The sequence below is a fragment of the Megalobrama amblycephala genome, linkage group LG14 (genome assembly GCF_018812025.1).
Source record: "Megalobrama amblycephala isolate DHTTF-2021 linkage group LG14, ASM1881202v1, whole genome shotgun sequence".
Lineage (NCBI taxonomy): Eukaryota > Metazoa > Chordata > Actinopteri > Cypriniformes > Xenocyprididae > Megalobrama > Megalobrama amblycephala.
The window spans coordinates 10985912-11000517 of NC_063057.1; the positions used below are offsets into that span (position 1 = coordinate 10985912).

Here is a 14606-nt window from a genome sequence, read left to right on the forward strand (position 1 = left end):
ATACTAATAATTTAGGAAAGTGCAAAGGTGGAAGGCATCAAATCATTTACAGCACCACTACCTGCACGACAGGGACGTGTCCGTGTAACACGGCGAATGTGAGTGGAGTCCCCTGCCTGGTGTCAGGATAAACTGAGGGGTGCTTGTGTAGTGAGCTGGGCACCTGGGAATCATATAGGTGAAGTTCAGGGAGAGAAAAATTCAGCCATTATATACCAGAACACTGAGCTCCAATTGCGGAATTGCAGGAGTACGAAAAAGAAAAAAGGGGAAGGAAAGAGTGAATGAGTGAGCGGAAAGTTGGAAAGTTCTTCCGCCGTCTGGTTGTTTTGTTAATTCAAGCGAATAGAGGAAGAAAGAGCCAGTGCTTGTTTTGTTCTCCAAACCCTTCTTCCATCCAGCCCATGTTAATCTAGAGTTTACTTGCATTCGCTTTCCTTTGGACAACCCCTACACGCCCTCATCGCTTTACTCAAAATCCTGACCACGGTTTGAAGACGGTTAAGATCTAGTTCACGGTTTTCATAGCGGTAACATGAAGACTGCAGGAAGAATAATTGGCAGCGAGTTCAAACGCTAGAAGTGTAAGTGAGCAGTGACTCATGTACAAAGCACCAAAAAAGACGGTTCGTCTGGTATTAATGCTTACAGCTGTACTGCACGCAGAATTGAGCTCTCCTTTAGTCAATGGTAAATTATGCAGGCATCTGTTCTTGTCTAGGCAAACATGACCTTTTGGAACCGATCGTTCAGGTGGGATTAGGGTTAAACAATTGTTTGTGCAAAACCTCCTAAACATTAGGCAGGCAAATAACTGCACATCTGCCCACTTCTGCCCACTTGCTAATATTCTTCTTGTGCCTGAAGCAATTTGTAAAACAAGTGAAGATCACTGTATATGCATTTGGTGCTTTGTGCCCAAGTCAACAACTCCATGTAAAAATCTCTTAGGGTCAAACGATAAAGACGACATAAGGTAAAAGAGCACAATATCACAACATAAAACACATGTATACAGGACTGAATTACATGAAAAACGGTCAAGAACATAAGGTCAAATTTAATATAATAATAAGTCAAAATAATTTTCTATTCAATAACAATCACTATTGTAATGTGAAATACTACTATGAAATAATCTAAGATGCAAATTTTTGATTCATTGTGGTACTATTTGTTATACTGCCTTTAATATATACTGATTTTAGTCTTTTTTATGGTAATACAGTTAAAAGAAATTCACTAAATTACAGTAATTACAATCATCGGGAATAATGAGAATTCTCATCCAGACATATTATGGTTAGGGCTAGGACAATAAATCGATTCAATGATTCTGGATCCATTCTGATATTTTCCGAAAGCATCGCGATTCTCTCTCGAATCTATTCTGAGCTTAGTTTTTAACAGCAAATGGCACTACGTGCTTTAGAAACAGCCGTACTTTGCTTCCAATTCCTTACGTACACCACTTAAACCTAAAATAATCATTCATAAAGTTCAAAAACGTTGAAGCGAATTACAAATCTTGCATCATAAAAGCATTCTGAGCCGAGGTTCAAGTATATTTAACCACTTACATGACTCAGCTGAATGCACAGGCACTCTCCAGTACTCTTCTTCATGAGCATTTGAATGTGCAGTTAAAAACTAGCCTAGAGCGCCATCTTCTGTTAAAATCTATGCTCAGAATCGATTCAAAAGAGAACCGTGATACATTTGGAAAATATCAGAAAGGATCCAGAATCATTGAAAGTAATGATACAAAAATAGGCTTAATTTTCTTTATGCAACATTTAATTTGGTAATGTAAAATACGACCTGGATACGTTCTTCACCGGTTTCAAGACAAAAACATGAAAGGCAAATACATGAAACATGTTTCTTTAAATATCATTGAATGACCTTTATATCAGCATGACTGCGTCAAAGTTGTTTTATGCAAGCTAGCCAATTAAATCAGTTTTAATCCACTTTTATTATCATGTTTCATGTTTTCAACCTCAGTGCTTCACAATGCATCTACTTTAGGCAATCATTGTATCTTTCAACCTTTTTTATATAACAGTGTTAAAAAGACAACATTTGTACAAATACGTTCATTTAGTTGGAAATCATTAGCATATCTCATTTGCCTCTAATCTAATCAAATATTGATGAGCTCAATGAGAACCTAAGTAGACACACAACTACTATTTATTTCCACACAAGTGCATGCAAACAGAATCGGGAAGAGGACAGAGAGATTAGTTCATTATTTTTTTATAGAGACAGGATTGTTAGTTTAATAGAGACAGAGGAAAACACTCTACAAGACACTTCATGATTGTCCAACCAATAAATACTGACCTCACTATTAATGTCTGCCCCAGCATCCAGCAGCATTTGCACCATGGCCTCGTCCCCACGGACGCACGCATACATGAGAGGGGTCATGCCCTGAGGAACACATAAAAAAAACACTGAACACCTGCAGTACACATGCCATAGTATGAACCCATCGCTGTACAGCCTACAGCACAAGTCACTGCAGCACTAAGGGTTATTTAGCGAAAAGCCTCATACATAACAGTGAAAATAACAGTGTCTTAAAGTGTCCATTTAAATGAACTGAGTGGAACAATAATCTTTATGGATAATGCTCAATTGCAGCACATTAAACAGAAAACAAAACATTCTCTAACCCATCAAATCTTATGCTGCTTTAGTGAAACACACAAATATAAGCATCAGTGCATGAAGGCACATAAAGCCAGCAAATAATTAGCTACATTTTAAAAACCTTTTTTATGTCTTTGAAAGAATATACACCATTAATACCCTCTCACCTTTCATAGTCATGTTTTGACTGTATGTAGGGCTATTTGAAAGAGAAGAAGTTAAAGGATTAGTCCACTTTTAAATACACTTTTCCTGATAAATTTACTCACCCCCATGTCATCCAAGATGTTCATGTCTTTCTTTCGTCAGTCGAAAAGAAATGAAGGTTTTTGAGGAAAACATTCCAGGATTATTCTCCTTACAGTGGATTTCAATGGCTACCAACAGGTTGAAGGTCAAAATTACAGTTTCAGTGCAGCTTCAAGGGCTTCAAACAATACCAGATGAGTAATAAGGGTCTTATCTAGCGAATCGATCGGTCATTTTCGAAAAAAATACAATCATTTATGCTTTATAAACAAAATATCGCCTTGAACGTACTTTCCGCTTCCGCATTCTTCATAATGCTTACGCTGAATGTCCTACGCAACGCATTCCCTATTCAAGTCACGGAAAAAAACTAAACTGGCACCGCGTTCGTTCCGTAAGTAAAATAGAGTGCCCCATAGATGATGTGTTTTTGTAGGCAAAATCCGGAAATGAGTTAGCATTTTAGGACTTCTGGTTCCAACGCCGTAAAGTCTATGGGTTTTTTGAATGGGTTTTTGCTAAATCACCTGAAATAAGGTCTGTGGTAAACAAAGCCTCTAAATACTTTCACGTTTTGATCTATGACATAAAACACACCAGTTATAACCCACTTGTGATTTTTTAAACTTTTACTGTGTCTTAAATTCGGCGGTTGCTAACAAATTGCTAAAAGGGACTACTTCCTTTGGCGGGGACTTTAGACGTCATCATAACAAACAGGACATTTGGACAGCATTTCTCATGAAAAAGTGGATAAGTATTCATACACAGCGCAGATCATAATCAGTGAGCATGTTTTTAAATAGAGTTGTTTTCTAAATAAAGTTTGAGGAAGCTTGGTGGTGACGACGTTGATCCGCGACCATGGTGTGCTGTAGTCCGTTTATAGCCTACTGTTAGCCTTTTATATCTGACGACTTTATTTGGGCTTCAAAATCTATAAATGTTGTGTTAACTTGTAAAGATTATCTTGATAGACAAAACGTGTAAGTGTCATAACCCTTTGTTAAACACAGAGCTTATTTTCTGCGATTTTCCAAAAGTCTATGGGAAAAATGAATAGGCTTTCAGTCGAGGGAACCCGTGCGCCGCTAACTTCCGGGTTGGCCTACAAAAACGTGTCATCCCTGGGGCACTCTATAGGGAAGGCGTAGAACATTCAGCGTAAGCGTTATGAAGAATGCGGAAGCGGAAAGTACGTTCAAGGCGATATTTTGGTAATAAAGTATAAACGGTTGTATTTTTTTCGAAAATGACAGATCGATTCGCTAGATAAGACCCTTATTATTCATCTGGTGTCGTTTAAAGCCCTTGAAGCTGCACTGAAACTGTAATTTTGACCTTCAACCTGTTGGTAGCCATTGAAATCTACTGTAAGGAGAAAAATCCTGGAATGTTTTCCTCAAAAACCTTCATTTCTTTTCGACTGACGAAAGAAAGACATGAACATCTTGGATGACATGGGGGTGAGTAAATTTATCAGGAAAAGTGTATTTAAAAGTGGACTAATCCTTTAACTAATAGGTTAGCATTAGTTGACATTACATTAATTGAAAATAATTAACAATGAGCAATACTTTTGATACCGATTTCAGCCATAAAACTCTAACGTATGCTGTTTCGCGGCCTATTTACCTATTCACCAATATTACTTAATAAAATATTGTGTCAAACTATTCCGAGAGTAGTCATGACTGAATTACGGTAATTATTTGTTAACATTTGTTATATTGAGTCGGCGTTCTGACGTAGAACCTGGAAGCGCTTCACTGCGTTTACAACGTCAACAGCGTAGGAGACTGGGAGGGAAGAGAAGAAATTGTTGAATAAAGTCAATATTTTTATGTTTGTTTTTGACCACAAAAAGTATTCTTCATAACATTAAGGTTGAACCACTGCAGTCACATGCACAATTTTAACGATGTCTTTACTATCTTTCTAGGCCTTGAAATTTGTTATGATGTTGCTGTGAACAGGGAGATCAGAAAGCTCTCGCATATCAAACATTTCATAATTTGTGTTATGAAGATAAACGAAGGTCTTACGGGTTTGGAACGACATGAGGCTGATTAATTAATGACAGAAATTTCATTTTTGGGTAAACTAACCTATTAATGTTAACAGATATGACTTTTGATTTTAATAATGTCTCCCTGTGTTACAGAGATTTTACAACAGGTAAAGGGGTTTTAGGCATTCTGCTTCATGTTGTGCCTAAAAAGTCACTGTAAACACTTTATTCTATTACCAACTCAAGAGTGTGCAGTTCTACAAACAGTTTTCACCATGAAAAAGGAGATACATTTGTCAGTTGAGTCATATTTTCCCTCAAGGCTTTTCTTGAAATAACGAGTACCATATTTGCCAGCGTGAATTTGGAGCAACTCTTCCAGAGTAAGATGGAGCTACTCTCAATGATTCCCAGCTGGACTCCAACAATTCTCTTTGTCATCACATTACATTTTGCCTCTGTGTCGCTTCAATTTTACATGTTAGTTTAATCCACTTTGTCAGCACCGGCATGTCGCTGTCATTCTTTGCATAAACTGGTTGCCGTATTCAAGACAGACTGACAATAACACACAATCATAAGATATACGGATGACACTTTTGATTCACAATACTGAGTGTCAAGACTACTATCACGATAGATGCTTCCTACACAGATCAGTCAGATTAAAAGCTTTTTTCCTTATTTAAAGGTCATGCAACTATTTATTTGTTTCCTTAGCCTCTAAATGTCTATGTTGGTCATCTTTCTTCACACATATAATATAAGAAACCTACTAGGCCATTTTTCTTCTACAATAACACGAGCTGCAGAAACGTCATTGATTCTCAAATATTTAATGGTATGAGGCAGATGCTATACAGACGGAGGAGAAAACTATGGAAGGCAGATGTGGGGAAAGTCAGTTTACATGAGCATTTACATTACAGAGTAATTACAGTGTAAGTGCTAAAGGATGTGTGGTTATTTCATGACATAATTATTTTGTGGAGCTGCTCATAATTACACTCTGTTATTATGTTGTTACTGTTGGTGTTGTAATTAATTGCATTCATAGACACCGTAAAATTTAAAAGAAACTGTACGATCTATAAGAAAAGTAGATTTCTTTATCTTATTTTGCACAATTCAACAGTGCACATTATTCCCCCCAGAAAAAAAAAAAAAATGTTAAATATCAAAATTTAGCAGATTTTCAACCCACTTTTGTATTTTAACAAATTAACAGTGTTTACTCTGTCGCCATGTTACCTGTACAGAGAAATTCACATTTATTTGTCAGCAAAATGCATCATCTGGTGGACTTTTGACAGCTTCATATTTACAAATCTTTGCAGCCTTTAGCCACTACCTACAACACGCTGGATCCTTCACTGGAAACTGAAAGTAAGCTAAACGTTTACTCTTCGAATTCTTGCACCCGGGAACAATACAAGTCAACACCATTATGACTAAATGTTTGCTGAGAAGTATTTCCTACTAAAGCAAGGCGGTATTTGACTCTGGTAAGCGTATTCACACACCAGACTGGTGGGAGTGGCCTTGAATGCCAAGTTTTTCTACCTATTTGGCAAAAGAAAAGACAAGTTTTTTTTCTCTGTTTTCTATTTTCTCACTTTATAGGCAGCCAAATTTTATTGAAAGCCTATTTTTCCAGTGGTGAAGTACCCCTTTACAGTTTTTTACAATCACTAGGAAACATTTCTTAATGTTTAGGCAAAGTCCCTTTAAGACAAGTCATTTCACTCGGTGGCAATCTTTGAAACGCCTCTCGGGCATCCTGGGCATCATGCAATCTCTTTGAATGGGGAAACATCAAATTCTCCAAAACTGTTCGCCAACCTTACGATTAAATTTCATATTTGAAATCACCAACGAAATCTAACAACAACTGGCTCAAAAAATTTAGTTTCTAAACGCTCGAATCATGACAAAAAAACTGTATTTTTCAGGCTGGATCAAGCTAATGCGCATGCGCAAACCTAAATGCGCGTCTCTTCGGAGGCGAATGTCTGACTGTTTCTATAGAAACCGGTGATTCTAACGGCCGCTGAAGTGACGCGATGACTTTACCAGTCGGCGATTGGCTCTTATTTAGAAAGCGGGACTTATTCCGCCATATTGCGTTTTACACTTTCTCCCATTCAAAACAATACGAGTGACACATCTTGTGTTATTCTATAGTCTTTGGTTTAGGTCACTTTCTTAAAACTCTTCACCCAGTTAGCACAACAGCAGTCTATGAGGACTAAACTGTGGATCATTTATCATTGCATTGGCACAGAATGCATTCAGTGACTACTACTTTCAATTTACATGAATTCTTTTCTCACTTAGACACAAACACCACCAAAACTCTACGTGCCTATACAGCAATTTGCACGTTTACATGCTCTTTTCAAAACCGTTAAAAATTAAGTTCAAACCTAACATAGTACTAAAATGAATAAGTTAATAATTTGCTACCTTTCTACAGTAATACCGTATTGAAATATATTCAGAAATGTGTGTGGGTATGTGTGAATATATCAGTGCCCACCTGTTCACTCATACTGTTAATGCCATCTGGACCGAGCAGGTTGACTGCTTGCTTGACCAGGTCAGTCCGTCCACAGTTGAGCATCCGGAAACCCAGGTCCTGCAGGAATTTTGCTTCTGTGGATGCAGCGTCCAGTTTCCTTGTGGTACAGAAGCAGTCATCTGCTCTGTTGAATAAAAGGTCAGTGTTTGTTTATTTACTTTTTAATACATTTACAACAGGTCTTTCATATTCTGCCATATTTCCATATTCATATTTCTTTCATATGTAACATCATTTCCTTAACAGAAACTATTACTAAGCACAGTAAAAAAGACAACGACAACAACAACACACACACACACACACACAGATGGTTATTAATTTAGCCAGCTTTCACTTGTTGCCATGGAAAAAGAAGCCCTGACATGAAATGCTTGTTTGCCAGGATAACCGGCATCTGTTAAGGTAATAGTGTGCTCCTGAAAATAACTATGTCCATGTAAAAAGCCATTTACAGGCACTTCAGAGCCTGTCACTAGGAAACTAAAGCCACACAAGAAGTTAACAATACTTTGAGCAATTCATAAGGGATGCAGTATGAGTACATGGTGTGTGTGTGTCCTTCAATGAATGACTAATCGCTAATTAAGGCACGCGCATAGCGTGTTTGCCGATCTTGTTTTTGTGCATGTATGGAAGTGACGTTGCCTTCCAAACATACTTCAGCTGCCGCGGCTCACAGTCCACCCCAGGTAACAGCAATCGGGCTGCCTGTCGTACATCGTCGCTGTCCACAGAGAAGCTTCGGCGGTGTTCTGTGTGGGCCACGGCCACCCGGATCCATTCCATCAGAGGAGGCAGTACCAGGAACGGCCTGCAGGGGCAGAAGAAAGATATGTTTGATATAAGAAAAGCGGTTTTCATAATTAATTTTGTCTACAAACTTCATTTCTAGCATTTAAGGACTACATCTTCAGATCAAATGGTTTTTAAGATAATAAGAAACAAATTCAGTCCAGTGCGTCCAAACGTCTGACTGTCAGCGTACGTTTGTTTCTTCTAATCACCTTTGTAATTTCCAATTTTAATGGACACATCTGTTTGTGTGCAGCTTCAGGATACTTTAGAGAAGTAATCATAAGCTCTCTGGTGGGATTACAGTTGCTACTAATTACCAGCACTAAGCTGCATCTAATTAGTGTTGCGGAATATGAAAGACCTGTTGCCATTCTGACAAGTTTTCAGTCAGAAAAAGAAAATTGGAGACTCAAGCTGCTCATTACCAAGAAAACACTCTCATTCCAACAGATGAATATGAATGCAAAAAGTATAATTAAATGGCTGCAAATGTGCTTCCATTTCATTTTCTCAATGTTCCAACCACTTTTACATATATAAGATTCAAAACTATTCTTTACAGGGGAAAGTTTGAAGAACATGAGGAAGTTGACTCAACTGCAGTGAGTCACGATGATCATTTTGCTTCAAGCATTTCTGATGAGCATATTCAGATTATTTCACTGCTGTTTAATGGAGTTTAGAGTCTTGTCAGGTTGTTGTGGACCAATATGAAATAATGGTGTCAGCTATATAATATGACTATGAGAAACACACACAGTTTGTTGAAATGGCCTTAGTTTATGGCTTTCAAGTTTGAAAAAACAATGACTTCACCATTTTTGTCTGCCTACACAACAACATTGTCTGTTTGTCTTCGTGTCAAAGTTGTTGCACACACCCCTCTGTGCTAAAAACCATGCAGTGTGAGGAACAAAGCATGTTATCATAATTTCCAAAAACTTTTTTGATGTAAATAAAAAAGGAGGCATTTGACACAAGAAATATTGGAAACAAAACCATCAAGCTTCATCTTGAACCCTCTATCTTCATCTAATTGTGCTTCCTGTGACCTGCGTCTAACAGCTAGCTTTGCACAATCCACACTCTTCCTCCACGGACACCTACCCACCGCAAGAAAGCCTGCCAGGAATCTGAGTTTCGCCAAAACAAACCGCAAACCCTTCTCTGTTTCTCTTCTGCCTGAATAATGTGCTTCTCCGCTCCCCTCCCTTCGAAGAAATGTTTGTAGGAAAAGGACGTGGTTCTCATTCCAGTCTGGAGTTTAAAAGTGAAGCCACATCTGGCTGGAAAATTTTTTGTTGCACTATGGATTTCGACAACTTTGCATTGACCAGAAGGGAGTTTCCCTATCAAAATGGTCCCCACTTCAGGGTCCCCTGAAAAATGTCAATGTTTTCATAAATATTTTGCATAGATATATTCCATTGATTTATGGAAACTTGGTACTTTGATCTAAGGAGAAATGAAAAAGACCCCTTGAAAAAAAAAAATATATATATATATTTACAAATTAACTAAAATAATATTAAAAATATTAAAAACATAGATAGATAATCTCAAAATGATCAAATTTTACTCCTACACATATCACTGTAAAACTGAACAGTGAAATTAAATTAAATGAGTTCATTTCACTCAAATAATAATAAAAGTTCATTGTACTTAATAGAAAAAAGATGCATGAACTCAAAATTTGATTGTAGTAAGCTGAACTTACTGATTGAGTTGCAGCAGATTTCTGGCCACTTGTCACAAACATTTTAAGTTCTAGTAACTTAAAAAATGAGTTAGTTTACTTAAATGTTTTGAGTATTCTGAACTTATTGAGTTTTATAGTGTTGCTTTGTACCAATGTTAGTTTTTGCTTAGTCTTATGTAACTATTACTTTGAGTTTGATGAGCTTAAAACATTTAAGGCAATCAGTTTCCTCAAACCATTAGTTGTTAAGACTTAGTTTACTCTAATGATTGAGTAAACCAACACTATTAGTGAATTGAACTTAATGTATATGAGTTTACAGTACTCATACTTATGGGTTTTAAAACTTAAATGGTTTAAGGCAATCGGTTTTCTCAAATGGTTCGAGTTACTGTTACTTATCGGGTTTTACAGTGTAAACACCTAATCTTAACCTAAATTCCCTCTACAAATGACACCAGAGCTTTAGGCAAACTGAGAACGATTCCTCGTTTCAAATTTCAAGTAACTGTCTTCAAGATCTAGACGTTTCCAGAAAATATATTTCCCAGATCTTTCAGTGTATTTCATGTTGTAAATTATGCAGAACAGTATGTGGGCCAGACCAGGGTGATAATTACAGTGTGGATATATGTATTGGTGTGTTTTTCTTCTACAGTAGGAATGTTGAAAGGTTGATGAGATTTCACTGAGCACATCAACAAAAATCCACTCGACTGAAGTCTGCAATCTTAAGCCACAACCCTGAACATCTCCAGACGCTCTTCGCTCTGATCTCTTGTTTTCTTTCTCCATCTCTATTCATTATTCCTGTCCTCACCTACAATCTATTTTATTTTTCCTGTCATTCTCTTATCTTTCACTCTCTTTCTTCCTCCACCCTCTTATTCTTCTGTGAGAAGCCAGGAAAGAAATGAATAAAATAGAGCAGACCCTCTCTGGGGAAGCAGACAGCTTGCTGATTCTTTCGAGCATTGCATGGATGTCCCACAGGGTCCTTGGAAGGGTTTTTTTTATCACATCTGAGTGATGTGGGGCAGTCAGGGAAGAGATGTCCTGATGAATTTATCAATGTGCAGCGGATGCTGAACACAACTCCATAACAATCCATTAAGGCTCTCCTCCAACAGAAGTCAAGGGTTTTACTGTATCTTCATTGTGCTTAAACATTGCATCTGGGAATTCAAGATTAAGTCTAAATAGCATTCTCCTTGCCTTCCCTGTCCATGACATTGTCAATGCAGTTCGAAGTAACCCCATGGTGATTGAAATTTACCCTTGGGCATAAATTGACAAACAGAACAAAGACATATTGGAGTGTACTAGAGGTCATCTGAAGAAAATGTTGCCACTATCATGTACCAGGTCACTCGATGCTGTATAACACTGCAGAGGTGTTTTATGCAGTTGCTAGGCTGTCTTTGGGTGGCTGCAAAAGCCTATATGATACTCTGGTCCCTAGATAAGGCACAGGTCCCTACTTCAGGAAAATCCATGGGATTTTTCAGCTGTTTTATCATCTGCCAGTCAAAAAATCAGAGACATTGTTCATTTCTGCTGTACATATTGGTCAGGATGCAACAGAATATATTACTAGGGAAATTCTTAGTTACCAATGCAGTTTTCACTGGCCATTACTGATATAAAGAGAGGATGTGTGGCTATATACGTGCCTTACGTCTTTACAAAGCTGTTGGCTGAATAGTCAAGCAGGGCTTGTTTATGACCAAAATAACAGTGAATTAATCAACTTGGATATCACCAGTAATTATAGCAATGATGCTTGCATTAGCAAACACCACAAATAAAATATTAGATTGGGATTTATGTATCTGTGCTGCCTTAATTAGCCCTATTATCGGGACATACATGGTTCAAGGTCAAGGTCAAGTTTGTTTATATAGCCCTTTAAAACAGCATAAATGCTGACCAAAGTGCTGCACAACATATAAAACAAACCATCAAATGCACAAAACACTGAATACCTTTCAGTATGCAGGGTAATCTTTGAGGGTTCAACATTAGGGTTTTCCCACTCCATCTGAGGACAGTGCATGAAGTAGCAGAGCGTGTAGAGGGCTTCCGGTTCCCAGTGCACGGTGCCGGTGCGGTTCTCGTGTACGGGCGTTCCATTGCTGGGGTTCTTGATGTGCAGAGGCTGAAGTTGATGCATGGCACGAGACACCAGGTCACCTACAGGGGGCAGTAAAGACATGCGGTTAAGTGTATTGGAATTTTCTCAAGATTGTGGCTTTGCATCAAATAAAGCTTTTACACAGTCTTTGACATAAAACAAGAGGCCTCATACATCACCGCATGCACAAAGAGACACATACAGTGGCACATCTGAAAGGTAGACATTCATTACAGGAGGAAATGACAGCTACAGAATAACAACCTTTTCCCTTTCTCACCCAGGGAAAAGTTGCAGGGGTTACAGGAGATATTGCTCATGGTAAGAAAACTTGTCAAAATGTCACAATATTTGTATTAGACCTTAAACTGACAAAAGCTACAATTTAGACTGATTTCAACAAGAACAAAAGAGCCAGAAAATATGTAGTTCTTGCACACTTCCAGACAGTTTAAAGTGACTAAAAGTGCCTGAAAAGCCACTAATGCAAAGGATTAGATTTAGGGACTTACTTAAAGAAATCATGATTCATCAATAAGTTATAAAATAGATAATGAAAACACACCTGGTAGACATAAAAGCAAGGAATGCGTTATATATTATATATAAATAATTTATATATAATTTATAATAACTTATGCAAACAATTTAACAAAAACAAATTATAAACAAAACACCTGTTAGAAACACCTGTTGTTACAAAATTGAATTTGACCACATAAGAACACTTGTACAGAATTATTAGTCAGTGAGACCTAGTATTTATTCACATAAACACACAAATTATTAACTTAACTGATCAAATTATCTTGAATGAATCATTGCCTTCTTGGCAAAACCAAGGAAAATTTAATTGGTTCTTTAGGAAATCTCGGCAGTTAGAAACAGAACAACATCCACACACATTCAGATACATAAACGACCCACACCGCAATTACTGAGAATGTGAACAAGAGGAAGTCTACACACTGTTTTAAAGCTTAAGTTGTTAACTTATGTGTGTGTGTGTGCTGCTTTATTAATTTTATTGGATGAAGCACTATGGCAGCAGCTGTTGAATATCTCTCTCCATCACACAAACATTCCATTTCTCTCTCTCTCTCAAACAAACACAAACAAACACACACCTCTCCTGCACACAGCTACACTGACTGTGCTACTCTATAATGGCCATGTGAATTATCAAAAGGAAAGCGTTCTTATCAAGAGCAAATCTACTCTTTCCAAGTACACCCCTCATTTCAAATTTTATATAGGAGAGCTGGTTTAAAGAAGGGAAATCAGGCATAGATTTTCCCTAAAATTAATCCCTAAAAGCTTTTTTTGTTGTTGTTGTTGTAAGTTACAGTAAATATTTGAGGGCAGAGTTGAGAGTTACTTGCCTTACATTATCAATTACTTTTTGTAACATATTACATGTTAAATTTACATCATAATATTAATAAATATAAAGCTAATTTTATATATACATACAGTACAGTCCAAAAGTTTGGAACCACTAAGATTTTTAATGTTTTTAAAAGAAGTTTCGTCTGCTCACCAAGGCTACATTTATTTAATTAAAAATACAGTAAAAAACAGTAATATTGTGAAATATTATTACAATTTAAAATAACTGTACTATTTAAATATATTTGACAAAGTAATTTATTCCTGTGATCAAAGCTGAATTTTCAGCATCGTTACTCCAGTCTTCAGTGTCACATGATCCTTCAGAAATCATTCTAATATGCTGATTTGCTGCTCAAGAAACATTTATGATTATTTTCAATGTTGAAAACAGTTGTGTACTTTTTTTTTTTCAGGATTCCTTGATGAATAGAAAGTTCAAAAGAACAGCATTTATCTGAAATACAAAGCTTCTGTAGCATTATACACTACCGTTCAAAAGTTTGGGGTCAGTAAGAATTTTTATTTTTATTTTTTTGAAAAGAAATGAAAGAAATGAATACTTTTATTCAGCAAGGATGCATTAAATCAATCAAAAGTGGCAGTAAAGACATTTATAATGTTACAAAAGATTAGATTTCAGATAAACACTGTTCTTTTGAACTTTCTATTCATCAAATAATCCTGAAAAAAAATATTGTACACAAATATTTTGTACAATTGTACACATTAAATGTTTCTTGAGCAGCAGATCAGCATATTAGAATGATTTCTGAAGGATCATGTGACACTGAAGACTGGAGTAATGATGCAGAAAATTCAGCTTTGCCATCACAGGAATAAATTACTTTGTGAAATATATTCAAATAGAAAACAGTTATTTTAAATTGTAATAATATTTCACAATATTACTGTTTTTTACTGTATTTTTAATTAAATAAATGTATTTTTCTTTTAAAAACATTAAAAATCTTAGTGGTTCCAAACTTTTGGACTGTACTGTATATATATATATACAAAATTGAAACATACTGTATTTAAGGTGCACACACTGTAAAAATGATTTGTTATCACACCATTT

General features: G+C 36.6%; 1 protein-coding gene across 4 annotated transcripts in view; it reads right to left on the reverse strand.

The window, feature by feature from the left end:
* btbd11a (BTB (POZ) domain containing 11a) overlaps nucleotides 1-14606 on the reverse strand; it is a 168761-nt gene that overhangs the window by 18197 nt on the left and 135958 nt on the right. For 3 of the 4 annotated variants that reach the window (XM_048155192.1, XM_048155191.1, XM_048155189.1), the window contains 5 exons: nucleotides 11988-12195; nucleotides 8164-8316; nucleotides 7461-7626; nucleotides 2350-2439; nucleotides 62-163 (listed from right to left, as the gene is read on the reverse strand). In XM_048155192.1, coding sequence (XP_048011149.1) covers nucleotides 62-163; nucleotides 2350-2439; nucleotides 7461-7626; nucleotides 8164-8316; nucleotides 11988-12175 — 699 coding nt within the window. In that variant the 5' untranslated portion in view covers nucleotides 12176-12195. The remainder of the gene's footprint in view (nucleotides 1-61; nucleotides 164-2349; nucleotides 2440-7460; nucleotides 7627-8163; nucleotides 8317-11987; nucleotides 12196-14606) is intronic. The other variant, XM_048155190.1, reaches the window with a different exon arrangement.